We start from the raw sequence: 21,382 nt of genomic DNA on the forward strand, positions 1-21,382 counted from the left end.
ACCATTCTGTAAGGCTTGGGATAGTCCTTTAAAAGGATAAATTGTTGTGTGTTTATTTGGATATTTATTTGGGAGATACAGCTGTTAATGATTTTATGCTCTATGCTGACTCTCTCTTATGAGCCTTAAAATATTTTTGTATCCTTTAGATAGACACTGAATTCTCCATAAATAGTATACAGAGGGAATACTGTTTGTTTTTTAGTTGTGACCTATGGACTCTAGTTCCCTGACCAGGGATTGAACCCGGGCTCCCTGCATTAAGGGCAGGGAGTCTTAGTCACTGGACCACCAGGGAAGTCTCACACTCACCTATATTTTTTCAGCTGTGCAACACATAGTCTGCATGTGTTGAAGAGGATTCTACAGATAGATGCAAGTATCTGATCATTTCTTTGATCTATGTTACATAATGAAACAACATTTTGTCATATATCTCCTTGTCTTTATTTCTTCTTTAAGTTGGAGCTTTATTGTGTATTTGAATTAAAAATTATTTGTGTAGGCACATGATATTCCGTACAATTTTAGCTCAAGGTAATATTTTATTTCAGAATTTTTTATAAAAAGAGGGCAGGAATCTGATCCATCAAAAACAACTTGGGTAGAATAACGATGTTTGATAAGACACAACTCAAGCCTTTTTATTACTACTATTTGTTGTTGATATCATTTTTAAAAGCTATTATAGTATGTGTATATAAAGTCGTTTTAGGCAGAACAGCCAACTGTCTGCAGGTCAGGAACGTTTGTATACCCTTCCTAGGCAGTTCAGGTTGAGATCCGGCCGGAACCTTGGGACCGCGGCACCGGTTTCCGGCGGGCTCCTTAGAGTGTGGAACAGCCTCGGGCCGAAGGACCATGAGAGGGCCGGATCCGGGTCCCGAACCTACGATGGAGGGGGACGTGCTGGACACACTAGAGGCGCTGGGGTGAGTAGTCCTGGGATCGCCTTTCCCTGGAAAATGTAAGCTGTCTCTCCCCGTGGACGCCGCAGTCTCCCTTATGTGGGCCTCCCGATGGGCTCCTGAGGCTTTGTGCAGGCCTTCTTCCCTGCCTCACTGCCTCCGGCGCCGACGGAGTTAAGAGGGAGGCGGGAGAGAAATCCGTTTGGGGGGTGGAGCAGGCCTGAAAAGCTAGGGCGCGTGGCCCCCTTTCCCGAACTCCTTGTTTCGAAACTCAGCAACGGGGACCCACGGCGAAGGCGCAGAGGGGCCTGGCTGGCAGCATCCCTTTGGGAGAAAGTGTCGCTGCCCCGCGGGGGGTATTTTTGAGAGGCTCTGGAAGTCTAGAGTGCAGCTGTTGTCTCCTGCCTCGTACAACATGTGGCTTAATTAGGGCCCCGGGGCAAATCACTCCTGCTTCCTTGACCAGAGAAGGAGTTTTAATTCAGTGTGAATCCATCCATCCAACCGTTTCTTCCATTCATTAACAACATATTAATTAATTTGATGTTAACCTGTATTCACTAATGTGTATTTTACGTGCTGGGCCAAGGAAAAAGAGTTTTCTGAAACTCCTAGTAGCTTAACTAGTCGTGGAGTGTATAGTCTACTGGTGTTTGCAATTCAGAGTGGTGAGTGCTGTGAAAGCTCCTGGAATGATGTTAATACTTAAAGGCATGGGAATAAATGCATGCAAGATAGAGTCTTCCTCGGCCATAATCCTGTTTTTCTTCACAGCCTTTATCCCTATTCCAGATTATCTTTTCCTGCACATTTGTTATTGTCTCTTGAATATCCACCCTCTCCGCCCGCTAATACACAAAAATCAGCTCCAGGAGAACAGGTGCTTTACCTGTTTTGTTCCTCAGACCATCTTACAGTCAGGTCTGGTTCAATAAATAGTGGTTGAATGGATGGGTGAATGAATGAAGAAAGGTTCAAAGCACAGAGTGCACAGAGGTAGGCATAGGGCCAGGCAGTTGAGAGTCAAAAAAGGGAACTTGAAGTAGGCTGATACTGCTGGAGGGCAGAGAGCAAGGACCAGTGTTGAAGACTGGATTGATGAGATTTAGATGAGGAACAGGGCTTGCAGCACCTTTTAGGCCATGTTGTGGATTTTGTTCTTTGTCATAACAGAAGTGCAACATGATTAATAAACTTAAAAAGGGGAGTGTTTAGATGTCTAGTTTAAAAAGTTCTGTCAGCATGGTAGAGAATAGATTGGAGAATTTTTTAGTAGTCTAGTCAAGAAGTGATGGTTACTTAGTGGCAGTAGATATAGAAAGAAGTACATTACTGGTCTTGGGCCCCAGGTGGCACCGTGGTAAAGAATCTGCTTGAATGCTGGAAACACAGGTTTGATCCCTGGGTCAGGAAAAAGTAGGAAATGGCAACGCATTCCAGTATTCTTGCCTGGAAAGTTTCATGGACAGAGGAGCCAGACAGGCTACAATCCATGGGGTCTCAAAGAGTCTGCATGCCTGTACACATTACTGGTCTTAGTGATTAATTGGATTAGATACTAGAGCTGAAGGAGATGATGATATTGATGATTCACTGATAAGTATTTATTGAGCAATAAAATAAAATGATACACTTTGGAATCTCAGTTGGACAAGGAAGAAAGTGAAGACAGCCAGGAGCTAGTAAATACAGAGAATACAGAGGAACCATAGAAACAGAAGTAGAGATGGTATCAAGTGTGGTCAAAAGAGCAAGTTGGAAGGTAGAATAAGTAGGCTGTGGTCAGGGAGTGACTTGTTCAGGTTAGTGATTTTGGATGTGATTTAGTTCCAAGTGATTATGTGTAGTGGCAAAGGTTGGAAAAGAGGCTGAGAACTCAGGCTATTAGAAAGGATATACATATGGATTTTGAAGAAACTCAGTATCACTGAAAAACAATAGGAATGGAGAGGAAACTGAGCACAGGGAATGTTGACGAGTGTCCAAGAGATTGATCAATGAAAACCGTGAGAGAAGAGTGTGGCACGTCTGATGGGCCTGAGCCCAGTGGAGAGAGCAGGAGATATGAGAAAATGGAGTCAATCAGAAAACAGGCAGAAGATCTAAGTAGACATTTCTCCAGAGAAGACATACACATGACCAAAAAGTACGTGAAAAAATGCTCAATGTTGTTAATTATTGGAGAAATGTAAAAGCTACAATGAAGTGTCACCTCACACTGGTCAGAATGGCCATCTTCAAAAAGTCTACAAGTAATAAATGCTGGGGAGGATGTGGAGAAAAGGGAACCCTCATACAGTGTTGGTGGGGATGTAAATTGTTAAAGCCATTATGGAGAACAGTATGGAGGTTCCTTAAAAAATAGAACTTCCATATGATCCTGCATTCCCACTCCTGGGCACACATCTGGAGAAAACCATAATTGAAAAGATATATGAATTGCAGTGTTCATTGCAGCACTATTTATAATAGCCACGATAGGGAAGCAACCTAAATGTACATTGACAGAGGAAAGGGATAAAGATGTGGTGTATTTATACAGTGGAATATTACTCTGTATATTCTCTCTGTATATATACTCTGTATGTAAAAGAGTGAAATAATGCCATTTACACAACATGGATGAACCTAGAAATTAAGTGAAATAAGCCAGTCAATGATAAATATCATACAGTATTGCTTATATGTGCAATCATATAAGTGATACAAAAATGAACTTACATACAAAACAGACCCACAGGATATAGAAAACAAACGTATGGTTGCCAAAGGGGAAAGATGTTGGGGGTAGGGATAAATTAGGAATTATATCTATAAACTAAACAGGGACCTACTGTATGGCACAGGGAACTATACTCAATATTTTATAAAAATCTATATGGGAAAAGAATCTGAATAGAAAGATATGTTTGTACATATAGCTGAATCACTTTGTTGTACGTCTAAAACTAACACAACATTGTAAAACAACTTTTCAATTTAAAAAAAGATGATAGGGAGCAGTGAGTGATATGGATGCTGTATTGGGAAGCAAGGAGCACAAAAACCCCACTGTTTGACGTTTGGGCACTTACGAGAGAAATACCCAAAGCTCGGAGTAGTGGTTATAAATCTTTCTGAGAAGACATTGACAGAATAGGAGAGTTGTTCTTTATGGATGGAACATAGCAGAAGAGTTTGGAAAATAGGAAGAAGTGGAGAGCTGAATCAGAGACAAGCCAGGAGGGTGAGTAAATGACGAGGGGAAAAAGGGGTCTCGTATTTTATATGCTGGCTTATGAAAATAGAAAAAAAAGTAATTTAGACCTTGACTCTGTCCTTTTGAAGATCTGCCAGTGGCCCTATTGGACTGAATTTGGTTCACCCAGCTTTAAGTAGTGTCAGATCAGCAACTATGGTTCCACTGTGTATGGCCCTGGGGGAGTCTAGGCATAGGGGAGTTGTCTCCAGTGTTTGGAATTAGAGTGGTACTTTCCTAATTGAACAATTGATAGAACAAACTGGGCATGATAATACGTCTCTTATAGGATATTATTATAATTAAATGTGTTAATATACATACAGCATGTAGCACTGGCCTAAGATTAGTTTATAAATGTTAGTTGCTATTATGAGTATGATAGTTATTAACTATTCATGTTAAATGCATTTATTTTTCTTTTTTACTTTTGCCTGTTTTAATGAGCTGAGGCATTAAGGATTGTGTATTCAAGATTTAGTATTTTGGGTGATTTAGTAAATTTTTGTTGAATTTTACAATTGGCATTTCAGTAAAAGTAACATCACCAATAATTAGTTAATTTTTTTTGAGAGCTCATGATTGTTGCTTTATTGCAGAAATGAAAGCAAGTAGGGAGAAACAAGATGTTTACTATGAAATCTGAATGAGAGGCTCTGTAAGTCATGGTAGAAAGGTAACACCAGGGGAACCGGTCTTGGTTAGAGGAACAGAGAGGTGGTCTAGTGCTAGCCGACTGCACTGCCTGGCCAGGTTATTCACTTTGTTTCCCTATTAGTGTGGACAGAAGTTCGAGTTCACATGGAGCATTTTGGGTCAAATCTGGTTTTAAAACAATGTCATCACTTATCTTCTGATATTACCTTCTGTAGTATAGTGTTAGTTGCTCAGTTGTGTCTGACTTTGTGATCCCATGGATTGTAGCCCGCCAGGCTCCTCTGTCCATGGGGATCCTACAGGCAAGAATATTGAAGTGAGTTGCCATTTCCTTCTCCAGAGGATCTTTCCAACCCAGGGAGTGAACCCACGTCTCTTGTTCTGCTTCCTTGGCAGGCAGGTTCTTTACTACTAGAGCCACCTGGGAAGCCAGAATTAAGATAACATTAACTAAAAGCATTACTGTAAAGAGTGGATGATTGTAATATTCTTCTGGCCTGCTGCATAAGGCAGGTATCCTAACTTCATTAAGCCCTAATTTCTTATCTGCAAAATGGGGACTTGAAAAAACCCTTCCTAAGATATGACCAGAGAATTCAGAGAAAAAGAAATGCAAATGGCCTTTAAACGTATGAAAAGAGTACAGTCTTGCCATAAGAGAAATGTAAATTAAAACTATATTGAGATAACCATATGGTCAACTATCCAAATGTTTGGCAACTTGGGTGAGTTATGGGTAATGGATATTCTTGTATTTTAATTGTATAATCTTTGTATAGGAAAACTTTATAGTATCCAGCAAAGTTACATACCCATTTACCCTTTGATCCAACAATTGCACCTCTAGGAATCTATCCCAGATACACAGTGACAAAAATTTGCCCGATTTTTTTTTCTTTGCCTGATTTTTGATAATAGCAGAGCACTACAAAAAAACAAACTATCCTTCAGTGGGGGGATAGCAAATAAAATATGGTACATCCAGACAGTGGAGTACTATACAACCATAAATATGATTGAAGAGTATCTCTGATTTCTAATATATATATAGATATATGTGTGCATGTATATATGTTAAAAAAAGGAATCAAGCAGATAGTAGGCTGCCTTTTATCTAAACAAATACATATTTGTGTGGGTGCATGTATGTATGGACTCCCAGGTGGCACAGTGGTAAAGAATCCACCTGCCAGTGCAGGAGCTGCAGGAGATGTGGGTTTGATCCCTGAGTCAGGAAAATCCCCTGGAGAAGGAAATGGTCACCTTCTTCAGTATTCTTGTCTGGAAATCCCATGGACAGAAGAGCCTGGTGGGCTACAGCCCATGGGGTAGCAAAGAGTCAGATGCAACTGAGTGACTAAGCACTCAGTGTGTGTGTGTGTATATGTATACATATTTTAAAACATGGTTTGACACCCCAAATTAATACATGTGATTTCCTGTGAGGAAGGGAGGAAACAGAGCAGAGGGAAGAGCATTAAGTTTACAAGCAGGATTTGTCTAAACACACCATGTGTAGTTTTCGACATTGAAGCCATATAAACATTTTACATAATGATAAAGCAAACCTAGGATGAAATCAAAACATAAGACAAATCTCTTTTAAGAAAAGCAAAATGGAAAAAATCTGTCAATATATTGTGTAGGATTTAATCACATGGAAAGAAATTGTTTTTCTATACACCGAAGAATTCTGTGGTGTTGGAGAAGACTCTGGAGAGTCCCTTGGACTGCAAGGAGATCCAACCAGTCCATCCTAAAGGAGATCAGTCCTGGGTGTTCATTGGAAGGACTGATGGTGAAGCTGAAACTCCAATACTTTGGCCACCTGATGCGAAGAGCTGACTCATTTGAAAAGACCCTGATGCTGGGAAAGATTGAGGGCAGGAGGAGAAGGGGATGACAGAGGATGAGATGGTTGGGTGGCATCACTGACTCGATGGACATGAGTTTGGGTAAACTCCGGGAGTTGGTGATGGACAGGGAGGCCTGGAGTGCTCTGGTTCATGGGGTCGCAAAGAGTCAGACACGACTGAGCGACTGAACTGAACTGGAATGGATTCTAGAAATAAAAATATAAATTGTTTTCAGTAATTTTATTAGTAATAATGCTGTTTTTTTCTATTCTGAAACTATGTAATTTATATTTATTTTTACATTTGTTGTTGTTTAGTCACTGAGTTGTGTCCGACTCTTTGCAACCCTCATGAACTGTAGTCCACCAGCTCCTTTGTCCATAGCATTTTTCAGGCAACAATGCTGGAGTGAATTGCTATACTAAGATTCTATAAATGTCATAAGAAACCAGAATTTTCATTGTAAGAGAAAAATAGATTAAAATGTAAAGCAAAATAAGTAAAAACCCTGTAATTCTAAATCTGAATTGAAAACAGCAGTGTGAACTCCTGATGTAATTTCTCTTAAAAGAGTACAGTTGCTGTGACTAACCTTTACTTCCAGATTATGTACTCTAAGTAAATACCATTGAAGAGAATCAGGGCTTCTTGGAGAAATGGCTGGTTGCAGGTAAAAGGCAAGAACATATTATCATAGAAATCAAGAAAAATATTCAAAGAATTCTGGGAACTAGTCAGAGAACTCATTGACTAACATGAATGGGCTCCCACTAATCAGAGATAGGACAATTTGATTATCAAATGAGAAATAACTGCAGTGGGTTAAAACCCAGCAAATGTGCTAAAACTTAAAAAGTTTGTAACATGGGAAAAAAAGCTCAGGTACACTAAGAACAATAAAAGAAAACTGATATCAAACTCAATGAAGATAATATGTAAAAGTGCTTTGAAAATTTAAGGTTCTATTCAAATACACTTTGTAGCAATGTTTAAAAGTATAAACTTATAAAAAATGGTTAAGAGTAAAATAATCTCATACGTCCTCTTTGGCTTTAAGTTTTTAAATTTAAAATTTGCATCCGTTCTCCTTTAATGGTTACTTTTTTCTTATTCCTGTAACTAATATAGTTATTACTCTGTTTGACTTTGTTATATGTAATATTTATCTTAAAATAGGTTGATAATTTTACTAAAAAACTTTAAAACAAAAAAATCAAATGTTAATTATGTAGAGCAGAAACAAGCAAACTATTTTTATAACAAACCAGATAGTAAAACTTTTAGGTTTTGCTGGCCATGCTTTCTCTGTCACAAATACAGGGAAACAGTCAGATACATGGATACATTTATTGTCTGTGTTCCAAGAATATTTTATTCACAAAGACAGGCAACAGACTTTGATTAAAAAGTATTACATGTATTAGGGTTTTGCTTATTCTTTTAATCTTTTATATTTTCTTTTTTAGGTATAAGGGACCACTGTTAGAAGAGCAAGCGCTTACAAAGGCAGCAGAGAGTGGACTGTCTTCACCTGAATTTTCAGAGCTCTGTGTTTGGTTAAGCTCTCAAATAAAATCACTGTGCAACTTGGAAGAAAGTATCACTTCAGCTGGTATTGCCATTTAGTTTTGTTTTTCTGTTTACTAGTAAAATTATATGATAGGTTATGATTTACAGTTTTATCTATAATGTGCTCACTGTACACAGAAAAGTCATTAATACAAAGAACTTCAGTATGTGATTTAAATATCTTTCAGTTTAATTTCATATTGATTAACCCAAAATTATTTCTTAAATTTATACAAAATTATAAATAATTATTGTTTATCTGCTGTCTTGAACTTAGTATTGAATTTGGTTATTATAAAGTTTAGCTTTTGAATACTTCTTTTTTGGAATTAAGATTTTTTTTTTTCCGCGTAAAGTATATGTAATCCCTAATTTAAGTTATATTGCCAAACCTATAACTCAGGACATGGATTCACATAGGCATACATTTATAAAAAATTCCTCTGCTAGTTTACAAGTTTTGTTTAATTCATTACTATTGGTAGCTGGAATTCTTGTGGGTCTTTGATAGAAAATAAAAATGTGTTGGGCATTTGCTAGAAGATAAAAGTAGCATTCCCTTCTGATGCTATTCTTACTTTTCAAATTATTTTTTTTTTCCTTGCCAAATCTAATAGAATTCACCTGAAGTAAAGTAAAATAAGCTGCGTTCAGAGCTTATGACATAAGTTCCCATGTAATTCGATTATGAAAGAAGGACAAGTGCTGAGGTTTAATTAGATGATTGCATTTATTATCTGAATCCATAGAAATACAATAGAAATGAATCATTTGCTCTGAAGCCAATTAATAATTATAGCCATAATAATGCTATAATATTTCGGTTACTACATAAAATATTTCCATTTTATCTGCTTTTATGGAAAGCCCTTTGGAAGATACTTATCAGAGATTTAAATATAAAAAGATTTATAATTTCATGATTAGATACTTATGTTCTTGAATTTAAGTGTCACTTTCTATGTGTAGAAATATGTTTTGATTACTTTAAACTAAGCTTAACTAATGTTATTTTTGGTCACACATTTAAGGATTTAATGTTGAAGTGAAAATTTAGAATTGATATAAAATTAAAATCAACTAGTAGATTTGATAGTATCAGATTATATGGTAAATATTTAGTAAATGTTTTATGCCTCTTCTTTTTTAAAGGGAGAGATGATCTAGAAAGCTTCCAGCTTGAAATAAGTGGCTTTTTAAAAGAAATGGCATGTCCATATTCTGTACTCATATCTGGAGATATTAAAGACCGCTTAAAAAAGAAGGATGATTGTTTGAAACTACTGTGTAAGTTATATTTCTTTGAACAGTTTAAATGCCTGTGTTTGATCTGGTTTGTGTTATTTTCCAGTCGAGATTTATGAACTATAATTAATGAAGCATAGACATTTTGTGTATTAGAAAGGTTTTAATATTTGGCTTAAAATGTGAAACTGACTCAGATATTTGTATAAATGTAGGGTAAATTCTACTGATGTACTCTCTAAGATTTCCATAACACTTAAAATTTATTTGGCCAGTATAGATTACCCTGTGTTTATGACTCGTACTTTAGCAGTTTTTCCTTCACCTAATTCATCCCTTGACATATATGACTAGTTGGCTAAAGTGTTGATCTCCAAAGTCCTGTTTAATGTTAAAACTCTCAGAAATTAGGCTGCTAAGCAAATTATTAGATGATAGGCACTTAGTGATAGTTCAGAAAATTTATTGATCACTTTTTATTGTATTAGAAACTGCTCTAAGCGTTAGGGATATATCAGTTTAAAAGAAAATTGTGCCCTTGTGCCACTTGAATTCTAGTGCATGTGGCCTGTTTTTCATCAGGGATGAATTTGGAGTACAGATTACCTATATCTAAACAATTACTACAAATAACAGATGCATTTGTTTATATTGAGTCCCTTAGATTTTTTTGAAATTTAGTTAGTTTAATTTCATGCTATTTTGAAAGTTCTACTAACAGTGATTCTCTTGAAAGAATTTTTCTAACATCTTCTATTATTGAAGATTTCTATTATTTTAGGTTGTACCATTTATAAAAAGATGCACATGATCTATTCCTTTATGCTCTAGTGTTAAGATGTTAGTTTCATTAGAGCAGAAATCATGTTTATATATTTAGTGGTGATGATCAAAATCTCGACAGTTGAATTATCTTGTACGTTGGGGAGAATAAAAATTGCTGCTGCTGCTAAGTTGCTTCAGTCATGTCCGACTCTGTGCAACCCCATAGACGGCAGCCCACCAGGCTCCCCCGTCCCTGGGATTCTCCAGACAAAAACACTGGAGTGTGTTGCCATTTCCTTCTCCAATGCATGAAAGTGAAAAGTGAAAGTGAAGTCGCTCAGTCGTGTCCGACTCTTAGGGACCCCATGGACTGCAGCCTACCAGGCTCCTCCGTCCATGGGATTTTCCAGGCAAGAATACTGGAGTGGGGTGCCATCGCCTTCTCTGATTATGTGCCCCCATTTCTTAACACTCTTTCCTTGTCTTCCTCCCATTCAGTCTGAGTCACTGATTTAATGAACCATTATTAATGGGAGGGCACAATAACCCATAAGTGTACTGGGACAAAAGGAAGCTAAGAAGCACTGGCCGTGAGGAACTTGCATACTCTTTATAATAGTCAATGAGAAATATGTAAATCATGTTTCCCTTTTTGCCTTTGCTTCTAAGAAGCTCAGCAATAATAGTACTGTAAGTTTCTGATCCAAGTAAAGTATAGAGGAACTATAAGAGAGGTTGGTATAGTTTTTTTTTTTTCTGATTTATAAAAATACATGCTTGAGAGGTAGGGTGAAATGGAGAATTAGTGTAGGGAGAATTAGTGTAAATTAGTACAGAGTTTCAGTTAAGGAAAATGAGAAAGTTCTGGAGATGGATGGTGGTGATGGTTATACAGCTATGTGAATGTACTTAATGCCACTGTATACTTAGAAACAGAATAGTAAATTTCATGTTACTTGTTGGAAAGTTACATTCTCATCATAGGAATCTTACAAAGTAGATAAATATGTAAAAAAAAAAAAATTATTGTTTCACTCCCCAGAGAGAGTCATGAATAACTTTTCAGTGTATTTCCATTTCCTTCTTTTTCCTTTGTACACACGTTTAAGATTGAGATTTGTTACATGTGTAATTCTTGCTCTTCCTCTTTTTCATTTAACGTATCTATTTTCCAATCACTTAGTATTTTTTGAAGAAATAATTTATGTTGGCTACATAGCTTTCTATACTATGGACATTTTTATTTAATAGATTTCAAATTTAGAGGTTTTTGGATTTTTATATTTTAATTACTTTGTTCATATTTTTGGTTGCTTTTACTTAGACAAAGGTTATGAACATTAAAAAAAAATTATATAGCCATATTTTGTTCCAGAAAGATTATAACCTTTTAGCAATCTTACCAGCATCTATTTCATCTTTTAGTTTTAATACCTTTAAAACATACTGCTTTAATAAGTGGCATGTTCTTAGAATTATTGGCATTGTGTGTACCACTAAAAGGGCGAAATTCCTTACTATGTGAAGAGCTTTTATAAAGATAAAAATTCACTGGGAAAATATGTAAAGTACATAAGGCATGAAATGGCATCCTATAGAAAAAAGTTTTTAAAAAATTGCTTCTAAACATTTAAAGATGCACAAAGTTAGAATTGCAAAAAAAAGAAAACATTTTTCACTTACTAGGCTAGCAAATACCAGGAAAAAAAAGTCGTAAGTAAGCATTCTCATATGCTACTTACAGGTATTGAAGTGTGTTGGGAGAATAATTGGGACCATCTTTTGGAAAGGCAAATTTTCAGTAACACAGGTAAAATTCACCTGTTTTTTAAATTGGCAGTTCAGAGACTACTAGTTCATACTGATTGTACCAAGATATATGAAAAGAATGTTCATTATGGCATTGTTTATAGTTGTTAAATAGAAATAGTACATCTTCGAGTGATACCATGATCAGTTCAGTTCAGTAGCTCAGTCGTGTTCGACTCTGCAACTCCATGGACTGCAGTACACCAGGCTTCCCTGTCTGTCACCAACTCCCAGAGTTTACTCAAACTCATGTCTATCAAGTCAGTGATGCCATCCAACCAACTCATCCTCTGTCATCCCCTTCTCCTCCCGCCTTCAGTCTTTCCCAGCATCAGGGTCTTTTCAAATGAGTCAGCTCTTCGCATCACGTGGCCAAAGTATTGGAGTTTCAGCCTCAGCATCAGTCCTTCCAATGAACACCCAGGACTGATTTCCTTTAGGATGGACTGGTTGGATCTCCTTGCAGTCCAAGGGACTCTCAAGAGTCTTCTCCAACACCACAGTTCAAAAGCATCGATTCTGTGGCGCTCAGCTTTCTTTACTGTCCAACTTTCACATCCATACATGACTATTGGATAAACCATAGCCTTGACTAGATGGACCTTTGTTGGCCAAGTAATGTCTCTGCTTTTTAATATACTCAATGGCACCCCACTCCAGTGCTCTTGCCTGGAAAATCCCATGGACGGAGGAGCCTGGTAGGCTGCAGTCCATGGGGTCGCTAAGAGTCGGACACGACTGAGCGACTTCACTTTCACTTTTCACTTTCATGCACTGGAGAAGGAAATGGCAACCCACTCCAGTGTTCTTGTCTGGAGAATCCCAGGGACAGCAGAGCCTGGTGGGCTGCCGTCTATGGGGTCGCACAGAATCGGACATGACTGAAGCAACTTAGGAGGAGGAGGAGGAGGAGGTTGGTCATTACTTTCCTTCCAAGGAGTAAGTGTCTTTTTTTATTTCACGGGTGCAGTCACCATCTAGAGTGATTTTGGAGCCCCCCAAAATAAAGTCTGCCACTGTTTCCCCATCTATTTCCCATGAAGTGATGGGAGCAGATGCCATAATCTTAGTTTTCTGAATGTTGAGCTTTAAGCCAACTTTTGCACTTTCCTCTTTCACTTTCATCAGGAGGCCCTTTAGTTCTTTTTCACTTTCTGCCATAAGGGTGGTGTCATGCCACCCTGATACCATAATAGAGCCTTTAGAATGAGAGTAGATAAAATGTGTAAATATGGAATGATCTCTAGAATATATTGGTAAAGTAATACACAGAAGATGTATACTCTTGTTTCTGTAATAGAAATAAAAGTGTATATATGGTAGAAACATATACTAAATATACATATATGCCTAAAAAGATACCCAGAAACTAACATTGGTGATTGCTTTGGGGTGGGGAGTCTGAGAATCTGTATGGGAAGAAGAGTTATCACAGTATTATTGTCCATCTGCGTGGATTAGCACTGTAAATACTAGACTAAACTCTTGTTTGTACTCTTATGTACAACATGTTTCTGTAGAACAAAGACAGACTTCATCTGTGGTTCCAAAATATAAATTTTTGAAGAATGGTGATCTGTTTTAATGAAGTTTTAAAATCAGAGGGACCTTGGCATAGTCGTCATAAGCAAAGTTTGATATGCATTGGTCTTAACTTTTTGTGGATTCCTTAGACTATTATGTGTAGATTACATGGAAAAACCTTAAATTAGTGGCTCTCAGTCCTGTCCGTGAGAATCACCTTGGGTCTAAAACCACAGATTCCCAAATTGTACTTCAGATGTTCTGGTTCAGAATCTCTAAGGGTGGAACCCTTGTACTTGTACTTTTAAACAGTTTCTCAGGTATCTTTTCCTGCTCAACTGAAGTTGAAACTATTGTATTAAATTGTGTGTGTATAAATTTAACTGAAATGAAAACAAATGAACCCCCAATATCTGCCTTTACTGTTCTGAAAGTTAATTTAAAAAAGACTAATGATTTAATTTTTTGCTTTGCAAAATGATGTGGTTTTTTTTTTTTAATTGAAATATAGTTCATATAAATATTATGTTAGTTTCAGGTGTACCACATAGTGATTTGACCTTTGCATATGTTGTGAAATGGTCACTGTGGTAAGTCTAGTAACCATCTGTTTTCCATAAAAAGTTATTACAATATTATTGACTGTATGCTTTATATTTTATATTACATCCCTGAGGCTTATTTCTTTTCTAACTGGAGGTTTGTGCCTTTACCTGTTATACCCCCACCTCCACATGCTGCTCTCTGGCCATTTCTTTTTACTTCTCAGTATGTGAGAGTCTGTTAGCATTTTGTTTTATTTTTTCCATCTAAGATTTTTGAGTAATTTTTAGAAAGATGACTGTTGAAAAGATGAAATGGTGACTGAAAGGACTTGTGAACAGTCTGGAGTGGTCTATCCTAAAGGCAGTTTTACAGATTGCTCTATCTGCTTATAGATCACTTAAAGCTATACATTCTCCCTTGGCTTGAGCTCTGCGTATCAGAGAGAGAGTAATTTTTCAGCTTTATACATGCTTGAAGATTTTAATGTTCTTTTACTGATGGGGCCCTCATACTAGACTTTAGATTCTGTGAGTAGGCACTATTTTTTAAATTTCCTTCTGCCCTCTTTATTATTTCTTTGTGATAAGAATACTCAATGTAGGATTTACTGTCTTGGCAAATCTTTAAGTATACAACACAGTATTGTTAACTAAACTGTTACAATGAAACTGTTAACTGAATATAATACAGTATTATTATGCTGTAAAGTAGATCTCTAGGACTTACTCATCTTATGTAACTAATATGTGTCAAACTTTGCTTATGAGGACTGTGCCAAGATCCCTCTGATTTTGAAACTTCAGTAAAATGGATTGCCCGTTGTTCAGAAATTTGTATTTAACAAATATCCTGTTTCTTCCCTAGATTGGTGACCACCATTCTACTTTCTGTGTTAGGAGTTTTAGATTCCCCATAAAGATGGAATCATTAGTATTTGTCTTTCTGCATCTGGCTTGTCTCACTTTGCATTTTCCAGGTTCATCCATGTTGTCACAAATGACTGGGTTCCTTTCTTTTTAAAGCTGGGTAATATTCCTTTGTATACACATTCCACATTGTCTTCATCCATTCAGCTGTTGAAGGACACTTAGGCTGTTTCCATATCTTGGCTATTATGAACAGTGCAGCAGTGAGTGTGGTAGTGAAGACCTCTTTGAGATCCTCACTTCAGCTCCTTTGCATGTGTACCCACAAGTGGGATTTTTAAAGCATTCTTGTGCATTTTAACATTATTTGTTTTTCCCTTTTTTTATTGTAGTATTTTTAAGTACAGAGCTTCAAGCTTTACAAATACTACAGAACAAGAAGTGTAAAAATTCTCAATTAGATAAAAATAGTGAAATTTATCAGGAAGTTCAAGCTATCTGCGATACCCTTGGGATTCCCAAGTCAACAACTTCTGACATTCCGCTTATGCTAAACCAAGTGGAATCAAAGGTATTGTATTTGTTTTATTTTTTATTTCCCCCAAATTCAATTAAATGCTAACATGTAAACTCTGGGAGATGGTGAGGGACAGGGACGCTGGCATGCTGCAGTCCATGGGGTTGCAAAGAGTCAGACATGGCTTGCCGACTGAACAACAACAGCAAATGTATTAAATTTTATTTATTTATTTTTGGCTGTGCTGGGTCTTCATTGCTGCGCAGGCTTTTCTTTGGTCTTGGAGAGCGGGGGTTATTCCCTAGTTGTGGCATGCAGCCTTATTGTGGTACACAGGCTTCTCATTGTGGTGGCCTCTTGTTGTGGAGCATGGGCTCTAGGGTGCATGGGCTCAATAGTTGCGTTGCGTGGGCTTAGTTGTTCCATGGTGTGTGGGATCTTTGTGGATCAGGGATCAAACCTGTGTCTCTTGCATTGACAGGGAAATTATTTACCTCTAAGCCACCAGGAAAGCTCCTGTACATGTATTAAGGATGGAAATACAGTTGACCCTTGAATACTGTGTGGGTTAGGGGTGCTGATCCTCTGTGGAGTCAGTAATTAACATACAACTTCACAGTTGGCCTCTGTATCTTCAGTTGGTATTTGTAAATTCAACCACCTATAGATCGGATGGTACTGTAATTGTATTTAGTGAAAAAAATTCATGTAGAGGCAGACCAGCATAATTCAAACCCATGTTGTTCAAGAATCAACTGTATTTCCTTTAAGTACAAGATATACATTCTAATTAGAGAGACAATTATCTTTGTGTAAAGCTAAATTTTTCACATAAAACGAGATAGTATGCTTTTCGAAATAGTATGACTTTATTTGCCTATTACTAGTATTCATGAGGGAGAAGGCAGTGGCACCCTACTCCAGTACTCTTGCCTGGAAAATCCTGTGGATGGAGGACCCTGGTGGGCTGCAGTCCATGGGTTCTCCAAGAGTCAGACACGACTGAGTGACTTCACTTTCACTTTTCACTTTTCTGCATTGGAGAAGGAAATGGCAACCCACTCCAGTATTCTTGCCTGGAGAATCCCAGGGATGGGGGAGCCTGGTAGTTTGCTGTCTGCGGAGTCGGAGATGACTGAAGCAACTTAGCAGCAGCAGTATTCAGGAATCAGATCTTAATGAGGAAGTGCTAGGCTTTCTGAAAGTTTGCTGTTTGCCCTGATAGAAATCTCTTTGCAAAGTTAAGGGTCTGGTTTCTAACCAAGGTTGAATTACAGTATAATGAAAGAAGTAGAGTTTTTCTTTAAAGGCAAACTAAATTTCTTTTTAATGGATGCTGTTAATAAAATTTCAATGTGATTGTCTTTGGCAGTGAGCAAAGAAATCTGCAATATCTGATGGATAAGTGTTTAGGAAATGTTTGTTGTATAGTTAATAAAAGAATGAGTACCTTGATGGAGTAATTAAGAACAACTAAGAACAACCAATTAACTAACAAGTAATTAACAACAACAAAATGATATCTCTAGCTTTTGAATTTTTTTTTTTTCAATTATAAAACTATCCTCATTCCCAGTCAAGGCATAAATTAGAATACCGCCCCTGCAGACCAAATTCTAGCCTAATTTCTAGGTTTCATAGGAGTCCTCTAGGAGAATAATACAGGATTAATTTTTCAAGGAAAAGAAAATTTTCACCCTCAAGAATAGATACTAAAACTCTGTTTTTAGACTTGCTGTTTTAAACTATATTCTTGAATAAAGTACTCTTTTGTACTGATAATTTATGAGCTGAAAACAAGATTCGTCTTAATGAATGTAAGAGAATTTTAGTATCATTAAGATAAAAACACAGTATTAAAAAGTTTTGTTTTGTTTTTAGAACTAGCAAACCAAAAAATAAGTCTATGAATCCCAGCTCAAGAATATTGTTCTGTAGTTCATAAATTGCTCTTCAGAATTTGTCTCTCTGGATTAAGAATTATCTGGGGTTACCTAATACCTGGGGCTGTTTCAGATTGAGACAGATTTCTAGACTTTTCCTAATCTTCCAGTGCATCCACATACTGATCCAAAAGATACAATTGAAGTGCCATAAAGTATGCCTATTTAAGGTGTACAATTCAGTGGATTTTATTTACAGAGTACATCATCATCAAAATCTAATTTTAGACCATTTCCATCATTCTCAAAAGAAGCCATGTACCCAGCACTTAACAGCCACTTTGCATTACCACCACCAATTTCCAAGCTAATTTTTTGTTCATAATTTTTAATTCTTTTTGAAAAGAGATCCCCCAACATTAAGCTTCATACTCCTCAAATGTGACCTGTTCCTATTTTCTCTATTATATTATAAACTAAGCAACTGTATATATTTCATCCTGTTTGAAAGACTTCTGATATTGCTAAAGCAAAAACAAATGTCTAAATGTTGTTCACCGAAAATAAAAATGTTTCAATTCAAATCAGTGGCTTTGCAAAAGTGATGAAATGTGCTGTATGGTGACTAATTGAGGGCTTACTCTTTCATTGTCTTGGTGAACAATGGAATGTGTACAAAATATTTAATTGAGTAAAACCAACATACTCAGGGCTTCCCTGGTGGCTCAGATGGTGAAGTATCTGCCTGCAGTGCAGGAGATCTGGGTTCGATCCATGGGTCAGGAAGATCCACTGGAGAAGAGAACAGCAGCCCACTCCAGTGTTCTTGCCTGGAGAATCCCATGGACAGAGGAGCCTGGTGGGCTGTAGGCCATGGGGTTGGAGAGAGTCGGACATAACTGAGTGACTAACACATGCAACCTACTCAGCAAAGGTTTTATTTATTTTTTGTCAGGATGTAAGAGTGTGCTGTCCTAAGAATGTGAATTTATTTCACACGAAACTTAGATTCTCATAATAAAGTCTTTTGGTAGTTACTTCAGTTGTCCATGTACGTTATTTCTTACTCTGGAAAAGGTGTGCTATGGCTTGGATTAATGTAACTTGCTTCCTTGAGGAAGATACTTTGCACTGTACTGAAAATCTTTCTTAGTATGTGAAGTGAAGTTGCTCAGTCGTGTCCAACTCTTTGCGACTCCGTGGACTGTAGCCCGCCAGGCTCCTCTGTCCATGGGATTCTCCAGGCAAGAATACTGGAGTGGGTTGCCATTTCCTCCTCCAGGGGATCTTCCCAACCCAGGGATTGAACCCGGGTCTCCTGCATTGCAGGCAGACACTTTATCCTCTGAGCCACAAGGGAAGCCCTTAGTATGTGAAGGTATGTTTTAATGATTTCTTGTTAACATTTTATTAATTCTCTGGCATTCACAACATTTTAAGCATGAATAAGATTGTTTTAAATTGGGGATATACATTTTCACAATCTTCTATGTTTAATTTTAGGTGAAAGATATTCTCTCAAAAGTCCAGAAAAATCATGTGGGAAAACCACTGCTGAAAATTGATTTAAATCTGGAACAGGCGGTAAGGCATCCCCCCCTTTTTCATTAGTTTTATGTAATTAGCTATATTAATATTAGCTTAATTTTATGAATGGACATCTAGATTTTTACATGCTTTTAAAAAAAATTTTATATATATGTTTTTGCTTTAAAAAAAATTCATTTATTTTCATTGGAGGCTAATTACAATATTGTGGTGGCTTTTGCCATACATCGACATGAATCAGCCACAGGTGCACATGTGTTCTCCATCCTGAACCCCCTCCCCACTTCACTCCCCCCTCCATCCCTCTGGGTTGTCCCAGAACACCAGCTTTGAGTGCCCTGCTTCCTGCATCGAACCGGCATTGGTCATCTGTTTTACATATGGTAATACACATGTTTCAATGCTTTTCTCTCAAATCATCTTGCCCTCCCTTTCCCATATAGTCCAAAAGTCTGTTCTTTACATCTGTATCTCTTGCTGTCTTGTCAGTTCAGTTCCGTCACTCAGTCGTGTCGGACTCTTTGTGACCCCCATGGACTGCAGCACACCAGGCCTCACTGTCCATCACCAACTCCTAGAGCCTACCCAAGCTCATGTCCATCGAGTCAGTGATGCCATCCAACCATTCTCATCCTCTGTCGTCCCCTTCTCCTGCTGCCCTCAATCTTTCCCAGCATCAGGGTCTCTTCAAACGAGTCAGCTCTTCGCATGAGGTGGCCAAAGTATTGGAGTTTCAGCTTCAACATTAGTCCTTCCAGTGAACATCCAGGACTGATCTCCCTTAGGATAAACTGGTTGGATCTCCTTGCAGTCCAAGGGACTCTCAAGAGTCTTCTCCAACACCACAGTTGAAAAGCATCAATTCTTGGCACTCAGCTTTCTTTATAGTCCAACTCTCACATCCATACATAACTACTGGAAAAACTATAGCTTTGACTAGATGGACCTTTGTTGGCAAAGTAATGTCTCTGCTTTTTAATATGCAGTCCAGGTTGGTCATAACTTTCCTTCCAAGGAGTAAGCGACTTTTAATTTCATGGCTGCAGTCACCATCTAGAGTGATTTTGGAGCCCCCAAAAATAAAGTCAGCCACTGTTTCTCCATCTATTTGCCGTGAAGTGATGGAGTTGGATGCCATGATCTTAGTGCCATCTTGTAGATTTTTTATACTGGAGAATTAAAATGGATTGATATTCTAGAACAGTAGGTCCTAATGTTTCTTCATTCAGATTATTAATTAAAAGAAAATTGACCAAAAGTATTTACAGTGCCCAATATGTTAACATAGTGGTAATTTGAAAAGTATAGTAGCTCAGTGTCAGTAAGATGGGAAGTTATTATTTTCTGTCCTTACTGGTTCAGACTACTTTGCAAATAGACCTTTCACTTAAATTAATATATTTGATTGAAGATCAGGTAAACTAACAGCTGTTGAGTTTAATTTGCATGTTTGATATCTGTTGAATATCATGAATGTTCTATCAAATATCTTTATTATTTTAACAATTTACTGTTAGGTCTTATGGGATCAAAATGACCATCAAGTACCATCTTTTTGAATTAGTAGGAAACATTGACCACAATTTTCAAAATTCTTTTCTGTGCATAATGAGTCTAAAGGTTATGATTTTTGTTTCCAATTTCTTTAGGAAAAACTGGAAAGAATCAACGATGCTCTTTCATGTGAATATGAGTGCCGCCGGCGGATGTTGATGAAGCGATTAGATGTAACAGTGCAGTCCTTTGGATGGTCTGATAGAGCAAAGGTTAGGCTGTTTTCCCACTCGTGTCCTGTAGGTGGTACTCTGTGACAGCTCTTCAGCCTCTCTCGTCTGTTATGTAATGATGCCGCATTTGCACTTTATTGCTCTATCTGAAGCTCCTGCCTAGACCAACTGCTGGTCTTAAATAATCCTGGTCTCTGTTCATAGATATGTTAATTTCTGACCGTATCTTTCACATTTATTTAAAACTCAGTTGTTATGATTTATGCAAGGATACGAGGAAGTCTGGTGTGCTGTAGTCCATGGGATTGCAAAGAATTGGACACGACTGAGCCACTGAATTGAATTGAACTGATACATAAAAGAAGGCATCATATGTGGTAGTGAGATAGGTATAATGAGCAACTGGTCAATTAGGCAGCACTGATGTCTGAACAAATCTTAAAGGTGTCTTAAGGCTGTGAACTGTGTGCCAATTGAAAAGGGTTGCAGGGTGGGAGCATTCCCAAGTGTGAATCTCTTCAGATAGTTTTCTGGAGAGCTATCGTCCATCATTCCGTTTTTATGCCTTTAATCTGTACCCAGGCTTTATCTGGGATCATCCACCCCACCCTGCATTACAGTCTGGAATCACTCCAGACAGTAAGCTGGGACAAATAGAGGAAAACATTTGCTTCTCCTGTTAGAGGGATCATTGTCCTATGCTTCTGGATATCCAGTGTCTGAA

At 37.5% G+C, this 21,382-nt stretch overlaps 1 protein-coding gene across 1 annotated transcript in view; it reads left to right on the plus strand.

Annotated features, from left to right (window-relative positions):
* Positions 1–816: 816 nt before the first annotated feature.
* Positions 817–21,382, plus strand: part of FAM98B (family with sequence similarity 98 member B) — a 33,289-nt gene continuing 12,723 nt past the window's right edge. The window contains exons 1-6 of the mRNA XM_061430717.1: positions 817–932; positions 8,126–8,271; positions 9,381–9,515; positions 15,376–15,554; positions 18,887–18,967; positions 20,581–20,697. Of these exons, the coding sequence (XP_061286701.1) occupies positions 862–932; positions 8,126–8,271; positions 9,381–9,515; positions 15,376–15,554; positions 18,887–18,967; positions 20,581–20,697 (729 nt within the window). The 5' untranslated portion in view covers positions 817–861. The remainder of the gene's footprint in view (positions 933–8,125; positions 8,272–9,380; positions 9,516–15,375; positions 15,555–18,886; positions 18,968–20,580; positions 20,698–21,382) is intronic.

The sequence above is a fragment of the Bos javanicus genome, chromosome 10 (genome assembly GCF_032452875.1).
Source record: "Bos javanicus breed banteng chromosome 10, ARS-OSU_banteng_1.0, whole genome shotgun sequence".
Classification (NCBI taxonomy): Eukaryota; Metazoa; Chordata; class Mammalia; order Artiodactyla; family Bovidae; genus Bos; species Bos javanicus.